The sequence below is a fragment of the Dromaius novaehollandiae genome, chromosome 6, assembly GCF_036370855.1.
Source record: "Dromaius novaehollandiae isolate bDroNov1 chromosome 6, bDroNov1.hap1, whole genome shotgun sequence".
Classification (NCBI taxonomy): domain Eukaryota; kingdom Metazoa; phylum Chordata; class Aves; order Casuariiformes; family Dromaiidae; genus Dromaius; species Dromaius novaehollandiae.
Window position 1 is genome coordinate 5,662,763 of NC_088103.1, and position 23,080 is coordinate 5,685,842.

The 23,080-nt window shown below is 52.1% G+C and overlaps 1 protein-coding gene across 1 annotated transcript; it reads left to right on the forward strand.

Annotated features, from left to right (window-relative positions):
• Positions 1–367: 367 nt before the first annotated feature.
• Positions 368–11,799, forward strand: LOC135328786 (PHD finger protein 7-like; the record flags this gene model as incomplete). Its single annotated transcript, XM_064514452.1, has 9 exons — positions 368–457; positions 1,058–1,159; positions 1,506–1,528; positions 2,088–2,250; positions 2,819–2,925; positions 3,491–3,613; positions 4,009–4,111; positions 10,871–10,939; positions 11,653–11,799. Coding segments are annotated over 9 exons (927 nt in total), but the record flags the coding sequence as incomplete, so codon positions are not given.
• Positions 11,800–23,080: the final 11,281 nt, after the last annotated feature.

Sequence of the window (23,080 nt, forward strand, 5' to 3'; positions counted from 1 at the left end):
GGGTGTCCGTGGGAGCGGGATGTGCGTGGGAGTGGACGGGGACCGGCTGTGAAGGCAAAGCCCCACGGCCTGTGGGGAGGCGCTCTGACTCCTGAGACCCAGCGACACCCTTCCGCAGGCTGTCTGCCACCTCCTGCCCATCGCACTCCTGGGCGCCTGTTGTGACGCTCATCCCAGCAATGCCCCCTTCCTCTCCAAGGCCCCCGAGGGCCCTGCCAATGGCTCCAGGCCTGCTGCACCCCCGGCACAGCCGAGAGAGGATGCTCTCTTGGGGGAAATCCTCAGGCTGACTCTCCCCAGCCCCTGGAGAGGTGCTCAGTGGTGGTGATGTGTGCTCTCCCTCGCTGCTTCCCTTCCCTCCCTGCCTCCAGAGTGTGTGCTGTGTCGCCGTGCCCACTCTGAGCCGGATGTCTACGGGCAGACGTGCCAGGAGGACGGCCTCTGCGCACATGAGTTTTGCCTGGTGAGTTCCCCTGGGGCTGCCCACAGCTTTGCCCTGGCACCCCAAGGGGCATGTGTGCATGCGTGGAATCGCAGCCCCAGATGCCCTGTAGGTGCCAACTCCTCCTCCTGCGCTCCCAGCACAGCCCCCCCACCCAGGTGCTGCCGAGCGACCCTATTCCCTGTGTGGGCGAGATCCAAGCCTCCTGAGCTGGCCCTCACAAGCAGATGCGCCCAGCCCTGGGGACTCCTTGAGTTGCTTTCCTGAGCCCCCTCTTGCTCTTCACGGCCACTCAAGCATGGCATCTGCTCAGCTCAACCAGACCCAGCCGGACAGCTCTGCAGTGGTGTCCACCAGCTCTTCTCCACAGCTCCCTGGGTCAGTGGCTTGCACTTGCACAGCCACAGCACAGCCGGGGCTCGCCCCCCTCTCCATGCCTTTGTGCTTTTTGCTGAGGGTGAGGTCTAAGGCGAGGACTATTGCAGCTCGCCCAGCCCCAGGGGAAATGAACACTGCCTTGCCTGCTGCTGCTGTCTCTCCAGGCTCAGGACAAGCCATTAGGAGAGGTCCTTGTCTCGCTGACCTCATGAGCTCCTGCACTTTTCTCTCTTCTAGTATCCTGCCAAGGGGCTTTTCCAGAGAGGCACCGACGGAGAGGGATTCTGCCGGTTCCTCCCTGGGGATATCAGGCGGGTAGTGAAGCGGGCAGCTCGGAAGGTGAGGATCTTGCGGAGGGGAGGGCTGTGTTGCTGTGACGGGTCTCCCTCACGGCCTCCCCTAGCCAGTCCCAGCAGGTCACGAGCCCAGATTGCACTAGAGTCCTGTCTGCATGCGGAGCTGCTGGCCTTGACCCAGCCAGGCCTCGACATCCCTGCATCCCTTCCTGAGGTGCAGGGCAGGTTTTGAGGTCCCTGACCTGAGGTCACTGATGGGGAGTCGGGGGCTGCTGTGCTCTTTGCAGACCTGCTGTGTGTGTAGGAGGAAGGGGGCCACCGTTGTGTGCCAGCAGAAGCGGTGCACCCGCAAGTTCCACTTCCCCTGCGGGTTCGAAAAGGGCTGCGTCTCGCAGTTCTTTGGGGAGTACAGGTAAGGGCTGCCGTTGCTCGGGCTGCAGCCTCCCGTGCTGCTACATCCCCTCCTGCTCCCTGCAGCCAGCGCTGGCCAAGCAGACGGGGAACCTGCCTGCTCTGCCCTGCAGGGACACCCCTAGTGTCCCCTGGGGCCTGATCCAGGGCGTGGAGGGCTCATGTACCCCCTCGTTTATCCCTTTCCTCCTACTCTGTGGTGCTGGAGCTGAGCGGGAGGGTGTGTGCCCCAGGGAATGCCTTGGCCTCAGCCCCCGGGGGAGATTCAGGCTGACAAAAAATCCAGCTTGTGTTGGTTTCCTAAGGGCTGAAAGCTGCCCAACTGTCAGGGCCCCCACCCTGCAGGCAATGTCTCCAGCTTGGCATGAGTGCCCCAGGGCCCACCAAGGACATGTGGAGCTCAGGCCTCAGCCAGGACATGCCGGGCCCTTTTGGTGGGCAGTATGCTGGGAGGAAAGGCATGCGAAAAGGGACACTTGCACAGTGCACTGCAGAGGTGATGGCCTTTACGGCCTTACTCTTGCCATTCCTCCAGGCTCACCTCTTCCTCCTTCACCCAGGTCGTTGTGCTGGGAGCATCGCCCAGAGCAGACAGTGGAGACGCACCAGGATGGGGACACCACGTGCATCATCTGCATGGAGCCTGTGGAGGACAGGACCTCCTACAGCACCATGGTGTGCCCCTTCTGCAAGCACGCCTGGTTCCACCGTGGCTGCATCCAGGTTAGGAGACCCTTCCCTCACCTGCCTCTCCAGGCTGTCTGGGCTCCGCAAGCCACATTTGAGGACCCCCAAGGGTGAGGGTGCAGGGACTGTGGAGACTCTCCATGATCATGCAAAGCTTCTCTTGAGACACGGCCATGCTGGGGCCAACAGAAGACAGCCTGGAAGACCTCCTCCCACCTGGCTTTTTCCCTGGGGGCATGAGGAGGGCTGAGACCCTCTCTGCCCTCTCCCCACCCCCGTCTCATGGCCTTCTGCAGAGGTTGCCCTCAGCAGACCTCCCTGGATGGTCTCAATCCCCTGAGGGGCTCAGTGCCCAGCAGCCTGCCTGCTGCTCCGCTCATGTCCCTGGGGCCTGCAGCACGGAACGGAAGGGAATCCCAGGGCCTCTTCCTCCATTGCTGCCCAGCTGGGCCACGTCCTCCACACGAGGCCTTTTGCCTTGCCTTCTCAGTCACTCCAGCCCCGGTTGCACGGCCCACCACGGTGGTCTCTCCTCCCTTAGGCTTCGGGACAGGAGGTGCTCAGCAGCAGTGTCCTCTTCAGGCTGGTTGTGTCTCCCCTGCAGGGACAAGCTCTGCGGTCTGGCTTCAGCAACTTCAGGTGCCCGCAGTGCAAAGACGGGGACAGTTTCCCAGCAGAGATGTTGCGCTTGGGTATCCGAATCCCCATCAGGTAGGTCCCTTGTTCCCTTCCGCCAGGCCTAGGAGAGAGAAGAATGCCCAGGGAGCTGCGCCAGGCCAGCCCACAGTGCTGCAGGCAGGCTGTGTTCCCAGCAAGAGCAGCTGCCTGGAGGAGAGGAGCAAAGCGGCCTGCCTGCAAGAATGCCCCAGGCCCAGGCCCAGCCCCAAGAGTCACACTTGCTGAGCAAGAAGGCAGCTCTTGCTTATTGGGGTATTGCCAGCTCTGCAGGCATTTGCTCTCCCCTGAACTTTCCCAGATACTCCTTTTTTTTTTTCTTCTTTTTTTTCCAACTGGGGTCAGCTTCTGGCCCTCAAAGCTCTTCTGGGGCAAGCTGCTCAGGCAGTTGAGAGCAGAGGTCAGAGGTGTGATTGCCATTTGGCAGCAGGAGAACCTCAGGCCTGGGGCGGGCACAGAATGAAGACGAGTGTGTTAGCCTGGTCCCCTGCTTCACTGAGGTGATGGAAAGAAGGAGGTTCAGAAGACCAGGAACATGCTGGATCTGCCCAGGGGTGCCAGGGGTGGCCAGGCTCATGTCCTTGCCTTCCTTCGGCTGCAGAAGGCTGGCTCGTGAGGAGGAGGAGGAGGAGGAGAACTTTGCAGACCTCTTCGAAACGTACAGCCGCTGCGATGCCAGCCAGTGCCTCTACAGGGGAGGCAGGGAGCAGTCAGAAGAGGAGGGGTAAGCCTCTGCAGCAGCAGTTTCCCAGCCTCCTCCAAGGAGTGTGGCCAGATGTGTGAAGGGCTTGCAAGAAGGTGGAGGGACGCCCTCCCTGGGGTGGGGTGAGGGAGAGGAATGCACCTCTCCCACGGGGATGCTGTTCTTGCAGAGGAGGCATGCCCCTCTTAGCACTGAGCAAGGGCTCCTCCAAGGAGTGGAGGGTGCTGCTGGGCTCTGCCCAGGGTCTTTGGTCTCAGCAAGAATACGAGCAGCCAGGACACTTGAGAGCCAGGTGGGGCCAGGCCAGGAAGCTCTGTGGGCACCGTCCCGCTCCGTCCCCTTGGTCTTTGAGGGGGGCTTCCTGGCATCACTCCCTGCTGGGACCTCCCTGCTCAGCAGCCTCTTTGCTTCCCCAGCCCATGGCAGCTGCTGCTGTGCTCCTCGTGTGCTGCCAGTGGGACCCACCGCCAGTGCTCCTCCGTGCGGGATGCCACGGGGCTGTGGGAGTGTGACGGCTGTGCTGGCCAGAGCACTGGTAAGGGGCTGAGGACCTGGGTGCCAGGGCTAGAGGCAGGTGCCAGGCAGGCCCTGGCAGGGGGTGGTCAGGGTGGGCGTGGCGGAGCTTCTCCAATCCCGTTGCAGAGTTGGGGGCACTGCTCTGCCCTCACCAGCCCAAGAGGCATGGGGTGGATCTGCTGACCTTTCTGCCTCCCCTTACAGCATCCTGCGGGCTGTTGGCACCAGGCTGCCCCAGCACCAGCCAGGCAGCGCTGGCATCCTCCCCGGGCTCCCCGGATGCTGGGAGCAGCAGCTCGGTGCAGTCTCGGAGAGACAGGAGGGCAGGCCGCTCCAGGTTCCTGCACCGGCCCCCACATCCCTACAGCCGGCCCTGAAGACCGCTGCTGAGGGCACTGATGCCCAGCCGCTGGCAGAGGCAGTCAAGGGGAACACCCCGGGGCTAGCTGTGCAGGAGCTGCCTGCGTGCTACAGCCCCACTGCAGTGCCTGCCCTGAGAGGGCCGCTGTCTTCCCAGCAGCAGGGAACCACGCTGTGCCAGCAAGGGGAGGCTTGGAGAAACTGGTGAGGCACTTCTCCCTGTTTGCAATAGTGCAACTGACTGCTCTGTCACAATGGCTGCAGCCCTGAAGGACGCCAAAGACGAGAAGACCCTTGTGCTCGGAGCTGTGCAAAGGAGTAACTCTCTCAGGCTCCGCCTAGGAGAGTTGCCCAGCTGGAGTCTAGGCAGTGAGCAGCAGGCTGCCTAGGGGAGACAGTGTGCAATCTAGGGAGAAAGGCAGCTCTGTGTCTGAGCTGCTTCTGCTGCTTTCACCCTGGAGGTCCTTGTGATGCCCAGAGCACAACGACAAGCACAGGCGGGTTTTCCAGAGAAGTCTGCGATTGCCTTTGTGACCTTAGGAGACAGCGGCTCTGGCTGGGATAAGTTCCTCCGGCTGCTGACTCACTCACTGGGATTGTGAGACTCTGACTGCAGCCTTTTCCTTTGCTGGGGCACTTTTTCACTGCCTCTGCAGAGCCAAGCAGTTTGACACAGATTTCAGATGCTCTGCCTTAGAAGCCGAATAATGCCTCCCTCACCAGTGCTGTGCTTTCCGAGGAAAGGAGGAGTCCCCTCGTGTACTCAGGTGCTGTCCCATGGGCAGGTGCTTTGCCTGAGGTGAGAAGGCACAAAGTGTCTCTCTGTGCATGGGCTCTCTTTCCAGGACACGGAAGACCAGTCGACACCCATGTGCACATGCTGCAGTGCGCAGAGTGTGTTGCATTTTTGTCGTCAGCTGATGGCGGTGTCATAGACAGCCAGGGAGCTGTGCATGCTTCAGTAATATTTGGTATGCGGCTTAAAAAGGGAAAAGGGAAGGAGGCCTCAGAGACGTGCTACTGTATGTTGCGAGGAGGCGAGCAGGGCCTGCTTTTTTTGCCCTACCTCTCCCAACTCTGTCAGGTGGTTTAGCCTACAACTCCTGCCTCCCTTCCTGCCACCACGGCCACATGGCTGCTCTTTCAAACAGCCTCCCCACAAAGGTACTTTTTGGTTAATAGTTACAGCAACAAAAGGGAAAGGGCACTGTTGCTGATAGATATGCTTTCGGTGCCAGCTCGTGAACTACCTTCTACTAGAAACAGACGCCTAAAAGGCAGCATTCCAACAACTGTCTTCCTGCCACAGTCAGTGACATCAAGAGCTGCAAGCTATGACCACAGAATAGTCTACGCACGTGCTGCTGAGCGCTATAAATTACCAGACATTTCTGCTTTGGAAGCTCCTGTTCTGACAAAAGGCCATGTCCAAGTAGTCACTCTGACTCCCTGGGGTTACAAACCAGACTTCTTCTTTTTCCAGCTGAGTTCCAACTTTCTCCCACAAGAAAAGAGGCAGCAAAATCATACACCTGAGCATATACTTATGGTATGCGTGTTAGATGCAGACTGAATTGCACTAATCCTTCCAAAGTGCTCAGTGCCAATATCGACTTGGAAATTGCTCTGATCTTCCTCAGGGTCTTCATGCTCTAGTGTGTCTATCCCAATTCTTCCACAGCAGGACTTCAACACGCTTCCACAAAAAACCCTACTCAGAGTGCCACCATATAGTGTCAGCAAGTATCCAGGCAAACTTAAAGGGCATTGAGCCAGCTGTACTAAAAGGCACCAGGAGCTTGGTAGCAGAGCAAGCCTCTCAGACCAACGCCCATGAAGACTGCATGCTGCTGCTACACTCCCACCCCCATGCAATGGGCTGCTTGTATTTTGCCTTCTGGCTAGCATCCGGCTACCTGGGAGGCCACGCGGATTCACTTCGATATTGGAAATGTTCCGCACGAGAAAGAAGGTGCAGCATCACTTCCTTACCCCAAATACTGTAGCTCAGCGTGTGACTGCACGGCATTTTCAAGAGTGATTATGCCTATAAGCTACAAGAGTTTGAACAGAAACTCAGGATCTGGCCTCTGCAGCTTCTTACAACTGCAGCACAGCCTTCATGCCCTAAGATCACTCTCTTTAAGGACTACGGACACGGACAGCCCCTGATTTTGCTCCTGGTGCTCCTAGTGCCCCCCAGCGCCCTCCACTTGTCCTGCTGCGTGCCACGCAGGAGTCTGTATTCCGGGGCTGGGGTTGTCCTAATGCCCTTCCTGTGTGCTGCAGTGTGCCACATGGCCCTCTGCTCGCCTGGCTTCCCCTGACGGGCTGGGCTTCGTCCTCTGCTTGCGCCCCAGAGCTCGTCATTGGGTCTCTTGCCAGACGGGGAGCCCTGGGGAGGGTCTGAGACCTGCCGGAGCAGGGAGCACCAGGGCCGGTCCCAAAGAGGGCCTGCAGCGGGGCAGCCCTGCGCAGGGCCGGGGCCGCACCCCGGGGCCGCCGACAAGGACGAGGCGGCAGCGCGGCCGGGGAACGTCGCAGCGCGCCCTGCCCCGCGGCATGCCGGGACATGTAGTCCGCTCGGTCCGGCTGCCGGGCGGCCATGTTGTGCCCCGCGGCACGCCGGGAGGTGTAGTTCCGGGTACGGGTGCCGCTCAGCGCCGCTGCGGCGGCCCAGCGCGTGTGTCCCGCGGCGGACAGGGGCTGCTCAGAGGCGGGAGAGCCCGCAGGTTGGCGCGGGCGGCGGGGCTTCCCGTCTCTTGGGGGAGCAGGCGGGGCTGTGCCGAGGGCAGCCCGTGCCCCTGGGCAGTGGGGGGATGGGAGGGTGCGAGGGGCCGTGGGGCCTGTGGGTAGCTGTGGGGCCTGGCAGTGGTGTTACAAGACAGCCCTGGGAAGCTCAGAAAGAATGTTTGAACTAGGTAGATTAGGATAACGTCTAACTTTAAGTATAAAACTTGCTTAGCATGAGTAGCTAAATTTGCTGAAGCCTTAGGCCGCACTCCTAGTTCAGTAAGAAAGGGCCCCAGAGCTGGTGCAGGCTGGAAAGATAAGGGAGTTACAAGCAGTCTGCATTCCTGTGCCCCACTCTCCGAAAGGGAGGATGTCAAGGCTTTGAAATAAGGCCTGCTTGGGCGCCAGGACCTTGGGAAGCAAAACCTCCTCTCACTGCTGAAACAAAGTTAATTAAGGGGTCTGGACTATCTCCCCCTTGTCAGGACTTTGGGAGATAACACCTACTGTCCCTGCTGGGGCAGTGTTAATTGATCTCCCCTCATCAGGACCTTGAGAGACAGGGGTGGGACCCAGGGAATGAAGAAATCACTAACCAATCAGTGTAAAAGGGAAAGTCGCAAATCTGGCAGTTTGTGTGTATAAATGCTACTTGAAAAGTTGGGGGGTGTGCTCGATTTGTGGGAAACCACCGAGCACCCAGGCTTGCGCAACTCTGAAATAAATAAGCAAATGTCTCTCCTGAGTGTGTAATTATTGGCTTATTGCACACCAGGCAACGAATCGGCTTTTCGGACAACAGTGGGGCCAGGGTGGCAGTGGCTGTGAGGAGCGGCAGAGCCAGGACAGGGTGGCGCCGAGATGGCCCGGTATGATGGCAGCACCAGGGAAGAGCCCCGGGGCAATGGGAGGGTGAGGTGGCTGTGCAGGGCCGAGACCCCAGGACAGCCCCGCACACCCCACTGCAGCCCCGGAGACACCGCGTAACCTCCTGCCTGTCGAGGTCACCGCATTTGGGCACCTCTTAGAGCGTGCAAAGAGCCTGCAGGAGCCGCAGGCACAAGTACAGAAGGTCCCCAGTCTCCTCTGAGCACCTGCCGAGACTGCCTTTCTTTTCATTTTCCTTTCTGTGACGGGATTTTGCTGCTTCTGTGTTCCTTTGTGGGACCGTGTTCAGAGTGGCCCTTTTCAGCCCTCTCTGGTCTGCCTCAGCTGACAGCCAGGTCAAAACTGGGGAGTGCGTCTGAGAGCAACCGTTTTGTATTGTCTGCAGGCTTGCTGAAGGTGCCCTCGGTCCCATCATCCAGGTCGTTAATGAAGATATTAAAGATTAGTGGAGCCAGTACAGTAAAAGAGAAAAACCCTGCCAGCATCCCATCAGGACCCATAGACTGCTGTGTGCCCAGCTGGTTTTCTCCATGTTCTCCAAGCTGATCCTTCTCTACTGAGGGGAGATCTTTCCTCTCCTGGAGGAAATCTGCTCCTGGCGGTCCAGGAGCCAACCCTCTCCTGAGGGAAAATTTCACCTTAGAAACTGGTGAGGCACTTCTCCCTCTTTGCACTAGTGCAACTGACTGCTCTGTCGCAATGGCTGCAGCCCTGAAGGACGCCAAAGACGAGAAGATCCTTGTGCTCGGAGCTATGCAAAGGAGTAACTCTCTCAGGCTCCGCCTAGGAGAGTTGCCCAGCTGGAGTCTAGGCAGTGAGCAGCAGGCTGCCTAGGGGAGACAGTGTGCAATCTAGGGAGAAAGGCAGCTCTGTGTCTGAGCTGCTTCTGCTGCTTTCACCCTGGAGGTCCTTGTGATGCCCAGAGCACAACAACAAGCACAGGCGGGTTTTCCAGAGAAGTCTGCGATTGCCTTTGTGACCTTAGGAGACAGCAGCTCTGGCTGGGATGAGTTCCTCCACCTGCTGACTCACTCACTGGGACTGTGAGACTCTGATTGCAGCCTTTTCCTTTGCTGGGGCACTTTTTCCCTTCCTCCTACCAGGAACAGACTCCTAAAAGGCAGCATTACAATAAATACCAATCCTTCCACAGCAGGACTTCAACACACTCCCACAAGCAACCCTACTCAGAGCACCACCAAATTGTCAGCAAGTATCCAGGCAAACTTAAAGGGGATTGAGCCAGCTGTGCTAAAAGGCACCAGGAGTTTGGTAGCAGAGCAAGCCTCTCAGACCAACGCCCAGAAAGACTGCATGCTGCTGCTGCACCCACACCCCCATGCAATGCGATGCTTTATTTTGCCTTCTGGGTAGCATCCTGCCAGCTCCCTAGAGATGTGAATTCAAACATTCAGAGGTATCCTCTCCAAAACGGAGAGGTGCTGTTCCTGAGGGAGCCGTGTCCTGCCAAAGCCCACCCTGGCCCTGCCTGCACCAGCCCATCTACCCACCCTCCCCTCTCCACAGCAGCAGGCTCTGGGCCCAGGGTCCCTGCCCCAGGGCAGAGACACAAAGCTCCCCAGCACTGGCCATGAAGCGTGCGCTTTTTTCCTGCTCCCTGCAGGGTCCGAGCAGCAGCAGAGGGCTCACACAGAGGTGCCAGCGCCTCTGCCGTGGTGCCGCCCTGGGTGGGGATGCTCAGGCCTGTGCAGAGGCCTGGGATATGCCTCTCCTGGGCCAGCTGTGTGTGGAGGAGGGACTGCTCGTGCTGCCTGCCCCACGGAAAAGGCGCTGCAGTATGGACACCCGGTGCTGGGGGGCCGCAGCACCATCGCTCCACACACCAGGAGAGGCTCAGGAAGCACCCGCTCTGCCAGGACCTTGCATGGGAGCAGAGGAAAGGGGCAAGAGAGCCCTCCAAGGGCTGGCATTGGGGCTAGGGGGTTGTTAACAGCTGACCAGCCCAGGGTTTCACCTTGGAAGAGCCACAGCCATTCCCACCTGCGTCCTGCGCTGCTGAGTGGGAGTGAACTCCTCCTGAGACTGCAGGTCTGACGTGCAGCCTGGCAGCAAGTACCTTCTTCGGAACAAAAATGTGAACGGGAAATGTTAACCCAGTCAGCCCTGCAAGGTATTCATTGCTGCTCTAGGGTTTTCTTCTCTCTCTCTCTGTAGACCTGCTCAGAAAGCCCCTGCTCTGCCAATTAGGGCTGGGCTCCGGAGCTGGGCATCTTTTTCTTCTCAGCAAGCCTGGATAGCTCAGTTGGGAGAGCATCAGACTTTTAATCTGAGGGTCCAGGCTTCAAGCCCCTGTTCAGGCGACAGCCTTCCTATTTACTCAGTGAGCTTTCCCCTTTGCACAACAAGTGGCACTGCCAAAACGGAGGAACCCCAGGGGCGTCCTTAGAGCCATAAATAAACTCTTGGCATCCAACTCCTGTCTCCCACAAAAGACACAAGCTCTCTCTATCCTTCCTCAAGGATGAAACCAGCAGAGGCAGCTCAGACACACAGCTACATTTCTTCCCACATTGCACTCTGCCTCCCCTAGGCAGCCTGCTGCTCATTGCCTAGGCTCCAGCTGGGCAACTCTCCTAGGCGCAGCCTCAGGGAGTTGCTCTTTTGCACACCTCCAAGCACTCCTAGACTTTGGTGTCCTTCAGGGCTGCAGCCACTGCGACAGAGCAGTCACTTGCACTGTTGCCAACAGGGACAAGTGCCTCACCGGTTTCTAAGACAAAATCCTCCCACAGGAGACGATTGGGTGTGATTTACCCACAGGAAGGCCTGGAGAAGATGAGGAAGGAGCAGCAAAAATACATCTTGCAGGACAAGAGCCTAACAGAAGCAGTAAGTCACAAACTACTGACGTGGGGCTTCTCTCCCCATGTGCAGGCAGGGTGAGTGCCCTCCCCGGGGGATGCATCCCAGCCCTCCCGTGCACCAGAGGCCATGCAGAGGGTGCGGGGAGGATGCCCAGGCAGCAAGAGCCAGAGCCAGAGCCAGGCAGGATGCTGCCCTGGTACCCACTCCCCAAAACTGGCCTCCTGCTCCACTGCCTCTCTCCATGTAGCTCCATGGACACTGGGCCATGGAAGGGGCACAGCCTTTCCCTCCAGGCTGGGACAGAGCTGGCGACTGGGGATTAAAGGGCAGACTAACATGGGTGACACTGCTGTGGGTGTTTGCTACAGGCCACCTGAGCAGGGAGGAGAAGGAAATGAGGCCTTCTACAGACAGCTGGAAGCAGCCTCACAGTCACACGCCTTGCTCCTCAGCGGGTTTTGAACCACCCCAATACCTGCTCAAGGCACGACACAGCAAGGCACCAGCAATCCCATGCTGGGATGGGGCTAGAAAGGCCAAGGCCCATCTGGACTTTAAACTGGCAAGAGGTGTCAAGGACAACAAGAAGGGCTTCTCTGAACACCTCCGTAACAAAAAGAAGGCGCGGGCAAATGTGGACCCGCTGCTGAATGGGGCAGGGGCCCTGCTGACAAAGCATACCAAAAGGTCTGAATGCCTTCTTTGCCTCAGTCTTTACTGGTATGACTGGCCCTCAGGAATCCCAGGCCCTGGAGACCAGGGAAAAAGTCTGCAGAAAGGAAGACTTTCCCTTGGTGGAGGACGACTGGGTTAAGGATCCCTTAAGCAAACTGGACACCCACAAATCCACGGGCCCTGATGGGATACACACCCACGAGTGCTGAGGGAGCTGGCCGATGTCTTTGCAAGGCTGCTCTCAATCATCTTTGAAAGGTCATGGCGATCAGGAGAGGTGTCTGAGGACTGGAAGAAAGCAAACGTCACTCCAGTCTTCAAAAAGGGCAGCAAAAAGGACTCAGGGAACTACAGGCCAGTCAGCCTCACCTCGATGCCTGGAAAGGTGATGGAGCAGCTCATCTCGGACACCATTTCCAAGCCTGTGAAGGATAAGCAGGTGATCAGCAGTCGTCAGCACGGATTCACAAAGGGGAAATCACACTTAACCAACCTGATAGCCTTCCAAGACGGAAGGACTGCCTGGGCAGATGAGGAGAGACCAGGGGATGTTGTCTACCTTGACTTCACTAAGGCTTTTGACACTGTCTCCCACAACATCCTCACAGGCAGGTTGAGGAAGTATGGGCTAGATGAGCAGACAGCGAGGTGGACTGAGAACTGGCTGAATGGCAGAGCTCAGAGGGTTGTGATGAGTGGCACAAAGTCTAGCTGGAGGCCTGTAGCTAGCGGTGTACCCCAGGGCTCAACACTGGGTCCAGTCCTCTTCAACTTCTTCCTCACTGACCTGGATGAAGGGACAGCGTGCACCCTCAGCCAGTGTGCTGATACGAAGCTGGGAGAAGTGGCTGACACACCAGAGGGCTGTGCTGCCATTCAGAGGGCCCTCAACAGGCTGGAGACATGGGCCAAGAGGAAGCTCATGCAGTTCCAAAAGGGAAGTGCGGAGTCCTGCACCTCGGGGTCAGTTACAACCCCATGCACCAGTAAAGGCTGGTGGCTCACCTGCTGGAAAGCAGCCCTGCAGAGAAGGACCTGGGAGTCCGGGTGGACAACAAGCTGACCATGAGCCGACAATGTGCCCCTGTGGCCAAGAAGGCCAACAGTATGCAGGGCGGCATGAGGAAGAGTCTTGCCAGCAGGTCGAGGGAGGTGATCCTTCCCCTCTGCTCAGCCCTGGTGGGGCCACACCCAGAGCACGGTGTCCAGCTCTGGGCTCCCCAGTACAAGAGAGATGTGGAGCTCCTGCAGCGAGTCCAGCAAAGGGCTGCTAAGACGACTAAGGGACTAGAGCATCTCTCCTACAAGGAAAGGCTGTGACAGCTGGGACTGTCCAGATAAATATCTGAAGGGCGGTGGGGCCAGTCACTCTTCAGCGCTGCCCCCTGACAGGACAAGAGGCAAGGGGCACAAACTGAAACACAGCAAGTTCCGTTTGAACATAGCAGGGACAAACTTCTTTCCTGTGAGGGCAGCAGAGCACTGGAACAGGTTGCCCAGAGAGGTTGTGCAGTCTCCAGCCTTGGAGATGTTCAAAAGCTGTCCAGATAGGGTCTCATGCTTGAGCAGGGGGTTGGACTAGGTGACCTCCAGAGGTCCCTGCCAACCTCAGCCATTCTGTGATTCGGTGAACTTCAGGTGAACACATATTCTTGCAACGGCATCTTTCCTGGGACAGATCTTCACTTCATTTCCTATTTTGCTTCAACAAATTCGCTTTTTCTATGCAGGGCTAGTTACCATAGGGAAAAAATTACTCAAATCAGCACCAAGAAATACAGACACCGTCTTCCCTCCCGGGACCCCTATCTGCCATCCTCCTTAACAACTACTGCCTGGACACAGATCTACAATTACTGACTATACCCAGGATTCATAAGCCAGGCAATCAGCTGTTAGACCACCCAGAGCTCGCGTGCAATTGCCCAGGTTAAACACTGGCATTTTGTGGTGACCAAATTTTAACAATCCACTTTGTTTTGCTAAGCAGTCGCCTGCAGCAATGAAGACCAAGTTTTGCCACTTGACAGACGTGCACTTCCAAACCATCCCAAGGGGTCAGGAAAATCAGCTCAATTCCTGAAGTGCTTTCGCTGTAGATCCCAAACACCAGCACCTCTGAAGTGCAAGTGCACCGGCTCTGCTGGCTTGTGAGTTAAAGCGTTGCTCATGGGACAGCTAGAGATGGGACTCTTACAGGACAACTCTGAGAAGCTCAGAAAGAATGTTTGAAGTAGGTAGATTTGGATAACTTCTATCTTAGATAGAAGTTGCTTAGCCTGAGTAGCCGCACACTTGCTTAGCATGAGTAGCTAAATTTGCTGAAGCCTTAGGCCGCGCTCCTAGTTCGGTAAGAAAGGGCCTCAGAGCTGGTGCAGGCTGGAAAGATAAGGGAGTTACAAGCAGTCTGCATTCCTGTGCCCCACTCTCCGAAAGGGAGGATGCCAAGGCTGAGAAATAAGGCCTGTTTGGGCGCCAGGACCTTGGGAAGCAAAGCTTCCTCGCACTGTTGAAACAGTGCTGACTAAGGGGTCTGGATTATGTCTTCTTCCTCAGGGCCTTGGGAGATAACACCTACTGACCCGGCTGGGGCAGTGTTAATTGACCAGGACCTTGAGGAGCAGGGGTGGGATCCAGGGAATGAAGAAATCACTAACCAATCAGTGTAAAAGGGAAAGTCGTAAATCTGGCAATTTGTGTGTATAAATGCTACTTGAAAAGTTGGGGGGGTGTGCTTGATTTGTGGGAAACCACCGAGCACCCAGGCTTGCGCAACTCTGAAATAAATAAACAAATGTCTCTCCTGAGTGTGTAATTACTGGCTTACTGCACACCGGGCAACGAATCCGCTTTTCGGACAACAGTGTTCTGGCGACCCAGGTGGGACTCTCACTGTAAAGCCTTGCCCGGATCGTCTTGCCAGTGCCGGCGGGGAGACACTGCTCATCGGACTCCAGCGCGCACCGACCGTTTTGTTCGGGGACTCCGTGAGCACTCTCCCTGGTCGGAACAGGTAAGCGGCTCAAAGGTGCAACGCAGTAATTATTAAGAGACATTGCATAAAGGGTATGATACAAGGGTAATTGGTTGTGGTAACCAAAGGTAAGCTTTGTACACGTTTGGACAGTGACGACTGGAGTGTACGAAAGCGTAATTGGTAAGAACGTTCTTTTAAGGGTAATAATATGGGAACAGGACAATCTGTGGGGGTATCCTCCTGTTCTCCTTTAGGATGCATCCTGAAACATTGGAGTGTAGGGAACGGCGATCGGAAGATCTCACGATGGCACGGAAAGAGGAAGGAAGAGGAAGGATATGACGTAGAGATAGCAGTATGCTTGTAGGTACATAAGCGAATACATGCGTACAATAAACGCCATTTGCAGCATCCTCATATTGGTGTCAGTGCTCATTGGCCCGGAGGCTGGGGGAGCCTCCGTGCCGTCTCAGGCGAACGGCAGATTGTCGCATCAGAAGGCGACATTGGAGTAAGTTTGGTGGGAATCCTTTAACAAGGAGAAAATTAAAGGAATACTGTACTCAGTGGTGGCCAATGTATAAACTGGAGGATGAGGAAAAATGGCCAGAAATGGGAACGCTAAACTATAATACAATCTTGCAACTTACGTTGTTTTGCAGAAGACAGAACAAATGGGATGAGGTCCCATATGTAGATTTGTTCTTCTCTCTGAGAAATGATCATGAAACTAGAAAAAAATGTAAGCTATTGATCTCTGACTCAAATGTGTTAATGATGATGGGAAACAAAGAGAAAATGCCTCGGTGTTGCTCTGCTTGTAGCATTGGGAAAAGATGTTTAGAAGTGGGTGATGAGGAAGAGGATGTACAATTATTGGTCTCTCCGGAAAGAGATCAAGATAGTGTCGATAGCAGAAAGAAGGGAAGTGAGGCATGTAGCCCGATTGCAGGCAGAACTCGGGCTACTCGGGCTCAACAAAACCCCGCGATTCAGGCTCCGCTGCGTCAAGCAGTCGGACCAGACGGGATGCCTGTGTATGTGAAGGTCCCTTTTTCAACTACAGATGTAATGAATTGGAAGGAGTCTGCCGGGTCGTACCGAGAAAATCCAGAGAAGATGTATCAATCCTTTAAAATGATAATTGAGAATCATAATCCAGATTGGCAGGATTTACAGGTGCTTTTAAATACTTTGCTTGCACCTGAGGAGAAAAGAATGGTATTAGACAAAGCTCAAGAGGAGAATAAAAGCCAAAATGCTAGAGACGGACCAGACCGTTTTGTGCCGGCCCAGGAACCGGGTTGGGATCAAAACACAGGGGCAGGCAGGTTAATGACTAAACAGTACCAACAGTTAATATTATATGGGGTAAAGCATGGAGTACCCAGGCCCAAAAATATTGCAAAACTATATCAAGTCGCACAGGGTAAGAATGAGGATCCCTCTGCATTTTACGAGCGGTTATGTGAAACTGCCCGAAAATGGACAGACTTGGATCCCGAGGACGAAGCAAATAAAATGACTTTTACTACATTATTTGTAGGACAATCAGCACCAGATATAAGGAGAAAGCTTCAGAAAGTAGATGGTATGTCGGGGATGTCAATATCGCAATTAATAGAAATTGCATATAAGGTGTACCATAACAGGGAAGAAGTAGAGAGAAAGGAAAAACAAAAGGAGAAACTGAAAGATAAGAGGCAAAATGCTGCAATCTTGGCAGCTGCATTTGCCCGGGCACAAACTCCCTCTCAGGGAAGGGGTTTTCTGAAAGGACAAGGACGTGGAAGAGGGCATAGAGTAGGAGGGAATTGGGGAAATAGAATTCCGCTAAGGAGAGATCAGTGTGCAATTTGCAGGGGGAAGGGGCACTGGAAAAATGAGTGCCCGAAGAGACAATCAGATCATTGGAAACCTCAGTCTGCATCTGTTCCAGAGGCAGATTTGCTCATGATTGGTACAGAGGATTCAGACTGATGGGGACCGGGGGTTGAGGAATTGGATTCCCCAGCCGAACCCCTGGTTTCAGTAAAGCTGGGGAACAAAACAGTTAAATTTTTAGTAGACACTGGAGCAACATATTCAGTACTAAATAGCTGTAAGGGACCAATGAGTAAATTCTCTATGCCAGTAATTGGGGCCACGGGAAAGCGAGAGGTCAAACCTTTCTTTCAACCAATTAAATGTGAAATAGGAAACAGGGTGTTAACACATGAATTCTTCTATATGCCAGAATGCCCATTACCCCTAATGGGGAGGGATTTACTGAATAAACTGGGGGCACAGATAACCTTTGATCAAAACAAAGTTAAGGTGCACATTCCACAAAGTAACGCCTGGAAGGCACAAGCATATATGTTGCAGAAAGCACTGGATTCCGAACAGGTGGAGGATGGACCAAGCGAAATTCCCTCTGAAGTAATGGACGCAGTAGTCCCTTTTGTGTGGGCAATGGAGAAATCTGGAAAAGCCAGATGTGCAGAACCGGTAAAGGTGGAATTAAAACAAGAAGCTAAACCGGTAAGGCGCGTCTTTATTACCACTTCATGAAGAGGGGAGGTTGGCTCATGACTGTCTGCAAACTATTGAGCGAGTATATTCCAGCCGTCCAGATTTGAGAGATATTGCAGAATCCGGACTGGGAATTATTTACCGATGGGAGCAGTTTTATAATAAAGGGAGAAAGAAGGGCTGGACACGCTGTTGTCACTTTGGAAGGAGAAATCGAAGCAAGATCGCTACCAGCAAATACATCCGCCCAGAAAGCAGAACTGATTGCTTTAACCCGGGCTCTGGAATTATCAGAGGGAAAACGGACTAATGTGTTTACAGATTCAAAATACGCCTTTGGGGTTATACATGCCCATGGCGCAATTTGGAAAGAAAGAGGATTGCTATCTTCTCAAGGGAATCCTATAAAATACAGTAAGGAGATTATGAGACTACTCAAAGCAGTTAATAAACCCAAAGAAATAGCAGTAACGCATTGCAAAGCGCACCAGTCCGGACAGACTGACATAGTTAAAGGGAACAAAAGGGCCGATGAGGCTGCAAAAAGGGCAGCATTATCCGTGTCGGTGGCAGCCTTAGTTCCAGAAAGAATGTTAAAAATGGAAATTCCAGTATACACTGAAAAAGAAAATAAATTAGCAGAAATACTGAAATGCATAAAAACTCCCAAAGGATGGTAGGTGACATCTACTGGACAATGTGTGGTAACTTTGCCGATAATGAAGAAGCTGATGAAGCAAATACATGATAGCACCCACATGGGAGCCGAGGCACTGGTTGAAACAGTTAAAAGATTTGCTGTGGGAGTCAGTATGCTAATAATTGTAAAGGGTATTACACAAAAATGTGAAATCTGTCTTAGAAATAATCCCAAGGTTCAGAAGAAGCCCCCCCCAGGGGAAGTAAAAAGGGGCTTCATGCCTGGGGATTACTGGCAAATTGATTTTTCTGAATTACCAAGATGTAATGGATATAAATATTTGTTGGTAATTGTTGACACCTTTTCAGGATGGCCTGAGGCTTTCCCGTGTCGTACCAATAAAGCCAGGGAAGTAGTAAAAATGTTATTCAAAGAAATTATACCAAGATTTGGGGTACCAGAAGGGTTTTCTTCAGATAGGGGACCTCATTTTATAGCAGAAATAGTACAGCAAATCTCAAAAATACTACAAATTAAATGGGACTTACATACCCCCTGGAGGCCACAATCCAGTGGAAAAGTGGAAAGAATGAATCAAACAATTAAGAGACAGGTAGGAAAATGGTGTCAGGAGACTCAGATGAAATGGACTGATGTTTTACCTCTGGCATTATTAAGAATCAGAATAACCCCAAGGGTTAGGGAGAAAGTTAGTCCATTTGAGATACTGTATGGTAAACCTTACACTGTAAATCTAACTGGAAATGAAATTCAAATGCACGTTAAGGGCGATCAAATTTTAAGTGATTATCTCTTGTCTATGGCAAAGGTTCTTACTTCTCTCCGTAGGTACATCCAGTTAAGATCTCCTGTACTTTTAGATTCACCTGTACATTCATTCCAGCTGGGAGATCAAGTGTATCTTCGGACCTGGAAGGATGAGCCATTGGCAGAAAAGTGGAGAGGACCGTATCTTGTACTGCTAACAACAAATACTGCTGTGAAACTGCAGGGAATTGATTCCTGGATCCACTACACCCGAGTGAAAGCAGTACCTCAAGAGACGTGGAAAGCTGAACAAGTTCAACCTTTAAAGCTGAAAATATATAAAGATATATGAGTTGTATTGGAAGCGAATCGGTTTTAAATTTGGATTGTACGCAGGGAAGAATTGCTTTAATCTGTTTGTTAGGAATAGGGTTAATATTGTTGTTATGGCATCTGTGTAAAAATAATGTTCTCCTTAATAACCAGGGGAGAAATGTGGTGGTTAGCTTTTCTAGGTTGCCTGAGCCAAACAATTAAAAGGAATCAGGAAGGATTTTGGGGTCACAATCTCCATTTGGAAGTAATTACGAAATCTATGAAGATAGTTAACCAGAGGGATTGCTGGGTGTGTACCCACTTCCCTGAACATTCCAACAAGGGCTTCCCCCTAATTGGAGTGCCTCTTAATTTTTCCTTTATGGAATTTATGAAACAGATAAGAAATGATAGTGATCAAACGAAATATGATGAAACAACCGAACAGGAATGGGAAGTCCAGAGTGTGACAGGAGATTATTATCAATGTATCCGAAGATGTAATAATAGTAATAGATGGTGGGAGAAAACTGTACTTTATGGAAAGCAACCGATCAACTGCAGTGGAGCCATTAAGGTAGGAGGTTATAAAGATAGCTCTCATATACCTGAAATAGGTTATAAGTGGCCAAGTAAGGAACTAAATGGGTGGCGTGTTCCAAAAGGTAGTGGATGGTATTGGTTGTGTGGGAACAAGGCACGAAAAGTGCTACCTCCTAATTGGTCAGGGACGTGTACTTTAGGGGCAATAATCCCTAATGTTACTATAAGAAAAGAATTGGGTAATAAATATCAAAAATCCTGGCTAAGAACATTCATGAGGAGACAAAAGAGGGTCAGTAATCCTTTAATAGATCGACCTACTAGGTTTCAGTCATTCGTAAGGTGGCTGTTTCCACAACTGGGAGTGAGTGAACTTGAAAAAGCAATAGTAAATATTTCAGCAGTTATTGAAAAAAATAGGGAATAAAACCTCTGATGCCACTGCAGCTTTACAAGAGGAGGTTTCAGAAATTGCTAAAATAAGTACCCAAAACAGGATGGCTCTAGATATGTTATTGGCATCTCAGGGAGGAGTATGTACAGTAATAAATACTAGTTGCTGTGTATATGTGGATCAAAGCGGGAGAATTTCTACCGATCTAAATGAAATCTGGAAGCAGACTGAAATCTTACATGGGGTTCAGAAAGATGATACTTCTTTCGGATTTGAAGAAACATGGAAATGGTTGACTTCCTGGTTCCCTGATGTGAGCTCATGGGTTAAAAAATGTTTAACAATTTTGGGAATGGTGCTAGTAGTTTTTGTATGCGTTAATGTAGTGATTCAATGCATATCCAAGTGTTTTACAAAATTAATATGGGAAAGATTTTAAAAGAGTGAGACTAATATGAAAATGATCATAGAAGTCTCAAAGGGGGGAATTGTTACAAGACAACTCTGAGAAGCTCAGAAAGAATGTTTGAAGTAGGTAGATTTGGATAACTTCTATCTTAGATAGAAGTTGCTTAGCCTGAGTAGCCGCACACTTGCTTAGCATGAGTAGCTAAATTTGCTGAAGCCTTAGGCCGCACTCCTAGTTCGGTAAGAAAGGGCCTCAGAGCTGGTGCAGGCTGGAAAGATAAGGGAGTTACAAGCAGTCTGCATTCCTGTGCCCCACTCTCCGAAAGGGAGGATGCCAAGGCTGAGAAATAAGGCCTGTTTGGGCGCCAGGACCTTGGGAAGCAAAGCTTCCTCGCACTGTTGAAACAGTGCTGACTAAGGGGTCTGGATTATGTCTTCTTCCTCAGGGCCTTGGGAGATAACACCTACTGACCCGGCTGGGGCAGTGTTAATTGACCAGGACCTTGAGGAGCAGGGGTGGGATCCAGGGAATGAAGAAATCACTAACCAATCAGTGTAAAAGGGAAAGTCGTAAATCTGGCAATTTGTGTGTATAAATGCTACTTGAAAAGTTGGGGGGGTGTGCTTGATTTGTGGGAAACCACCGAGCACCCAGGCTTGTGCAACTCTGAAATAAATAAACAAATGTCTCTCCTGAGTGTGTAATTATTGGCTCATTGCACACCGGGCAACGAATCCGCTTTTCGGACAACAGTGTTCTGGCGACCCAGGTGGGACTCTCACTGTAAAGCCTTGCCCGGATCGTCTTGCCAGTGCCGGCGGGGAGACACTGCTCATCGGACTCCAGCGCGCACCGACCGTTTTGTTCGGGGACTCCGTGAGCACTCTCCCTGGTCGGAACAGGTAAGCGGCTCAAAGGTGCAACGCAGTAATTATTAAGAGACATTGCATAAAGGGTATGATACAAGGGTAATTGGTTGTGGTAACCAAAGGTAAGCTTTGTACACGTTTGGACAGTGACGACTGGAGTGTACGAAAGCGTAATTGGTAAGAACGTTCTTTTAAGGGTAATAATATGGGAACAGGACAATCTGTGGGGGTATCCTCCTGTTCTCCTTTAGGATGCATCCTGAAACATTGGAGTAAGTTTGGTGGGAATCCTTTAACAAGGAGAAAATTAAAGGAATACTGTACTCAGTGGTGGCCAATGTATAAACTGGAGGATGAGGAAAAATGGCCAGAAATGGGAACGCTAAACTATAATACAATCTTGCAACTTACGTTGTTTTGCAGAAGACAGAACAAATGGGATGAGGTCCCATATGTAGATTTGTTCTTCTCTCTGAGAAATGATCATGAAACTAGAAAAAAATGTAAGCTATTGATCTCTGACTCAAATGTGTTAATGATGATGGGAAACAAAGAGAAAATGCCTCGGTGTTGCTCTGCTTGTAGCATTGGGAAAAGATGTTTAGAAGTGGGTGATGAGGAAGAGGATGTACAATTATTGGTCTCTCCGGAAAGAGATCAAGATAGTGTCGATAGCAGAAAGAAGGGAAGTGAGGCATGTAGCCCGATTGCAGGCAGAACTCGGGCTACTCGGGCTCAACAAAATCCCGCGATTCAGGCTCCGCTGCGTCAAGCAGTCGGACCAGACGGGATGCCTGTGTATGTGAAGGTCCCTTTTTCAACTACAGATGTAATGAATTGGAAGGAGTCTGCCGGGTCGTACCGAGAAAATCCAGAGAAGATGTATCAATCCTTTAAAATGATAATTGAGAATCATAATCCAGATTGGCAGGATTTACAGGTGCTTTTAAATACTTTGCTTGCACCTGAGGAGAAAAGAATGGTATTAGACAAAGCTCAAGAGGAGAATAAAAGCCAAAATGCTAGAGACGGACCAGACCGTTTTATGCCGGCCCAGGAACCGGGTTGGGATCAAAACACAGGGGCAGGCAGGTTAATGACTAAACAGTACCAACAGTTAATATTATATGGGGTAAAGCATGGAGTACCCAGGCCCAAAAATATTGCAAAACTATATCAAGTCGCACAGGGTAAGAATGAGGATCCCTCTGCATTTTACGAGCGGTTATGTGAAACTGCCCGAAAATGGACAGACTTGGATCCCGAGGACGAAGCAAATAAAATGACTTTTACTACATTATTTGTAGGACAATCAGCACCAGATATAAGGAGAAAGCTTCAGAAAGTAGATGGTATGTCGGGGATGTCAATATCGCAATTAATAGAAATTGCATATAAGGTGTACCATAACAGGGAAGAAGTAGAGAGAAAGGAAAAACAAAAGGAGAAACTGAAAGATAAGAGGCAAAATGCTGCAATCTTGGCAGCTGCATTTGCCCGGGCACAAACTCCCTCTCAGGGAAGGGGTTTTCTGAAAGGACAAGGACGTGGAAGAGGGCATAGAGTAGGAGGGAATTGGGGAAATAGAATTCCGCTAAGGAGAGATCAGTGTGCAATTTGCAGGGGGAAGGGGCACTGGAAAAATGAGTGCCCGAAGAGACAATCAGATCATTGGAAACCTCAGTCTGCATCTGTTCCAGAGGCAGATTTGCTCATGATTGGTACAGAGGATTCAGACTGATGGGGACCGGGGGTTGAGGAATTGGATTCCCCAGCCGAACCCCTGGTTTCAGTAAAGCTGGGGAACAAAACAGTTAAATTTTTAGTAGACACTGGAGCAACATATTCAGTACTAAATAGCTGTAAGGGACCAATGAGTAAATTCTCTATGCCAGTAATTGGGGCCACGGGAAAGCGAGAGGTCAAACCTTTCTTTCAACCAATTAAATGTGAAATAGGAAACAGGGTGTTAACACATGAATTCTTCTATATGCCAGAATGCCCATTACCCCTAATGGGGAGGGATTTACTGAATAAACTGGGGGCACAGATAACCTTTGA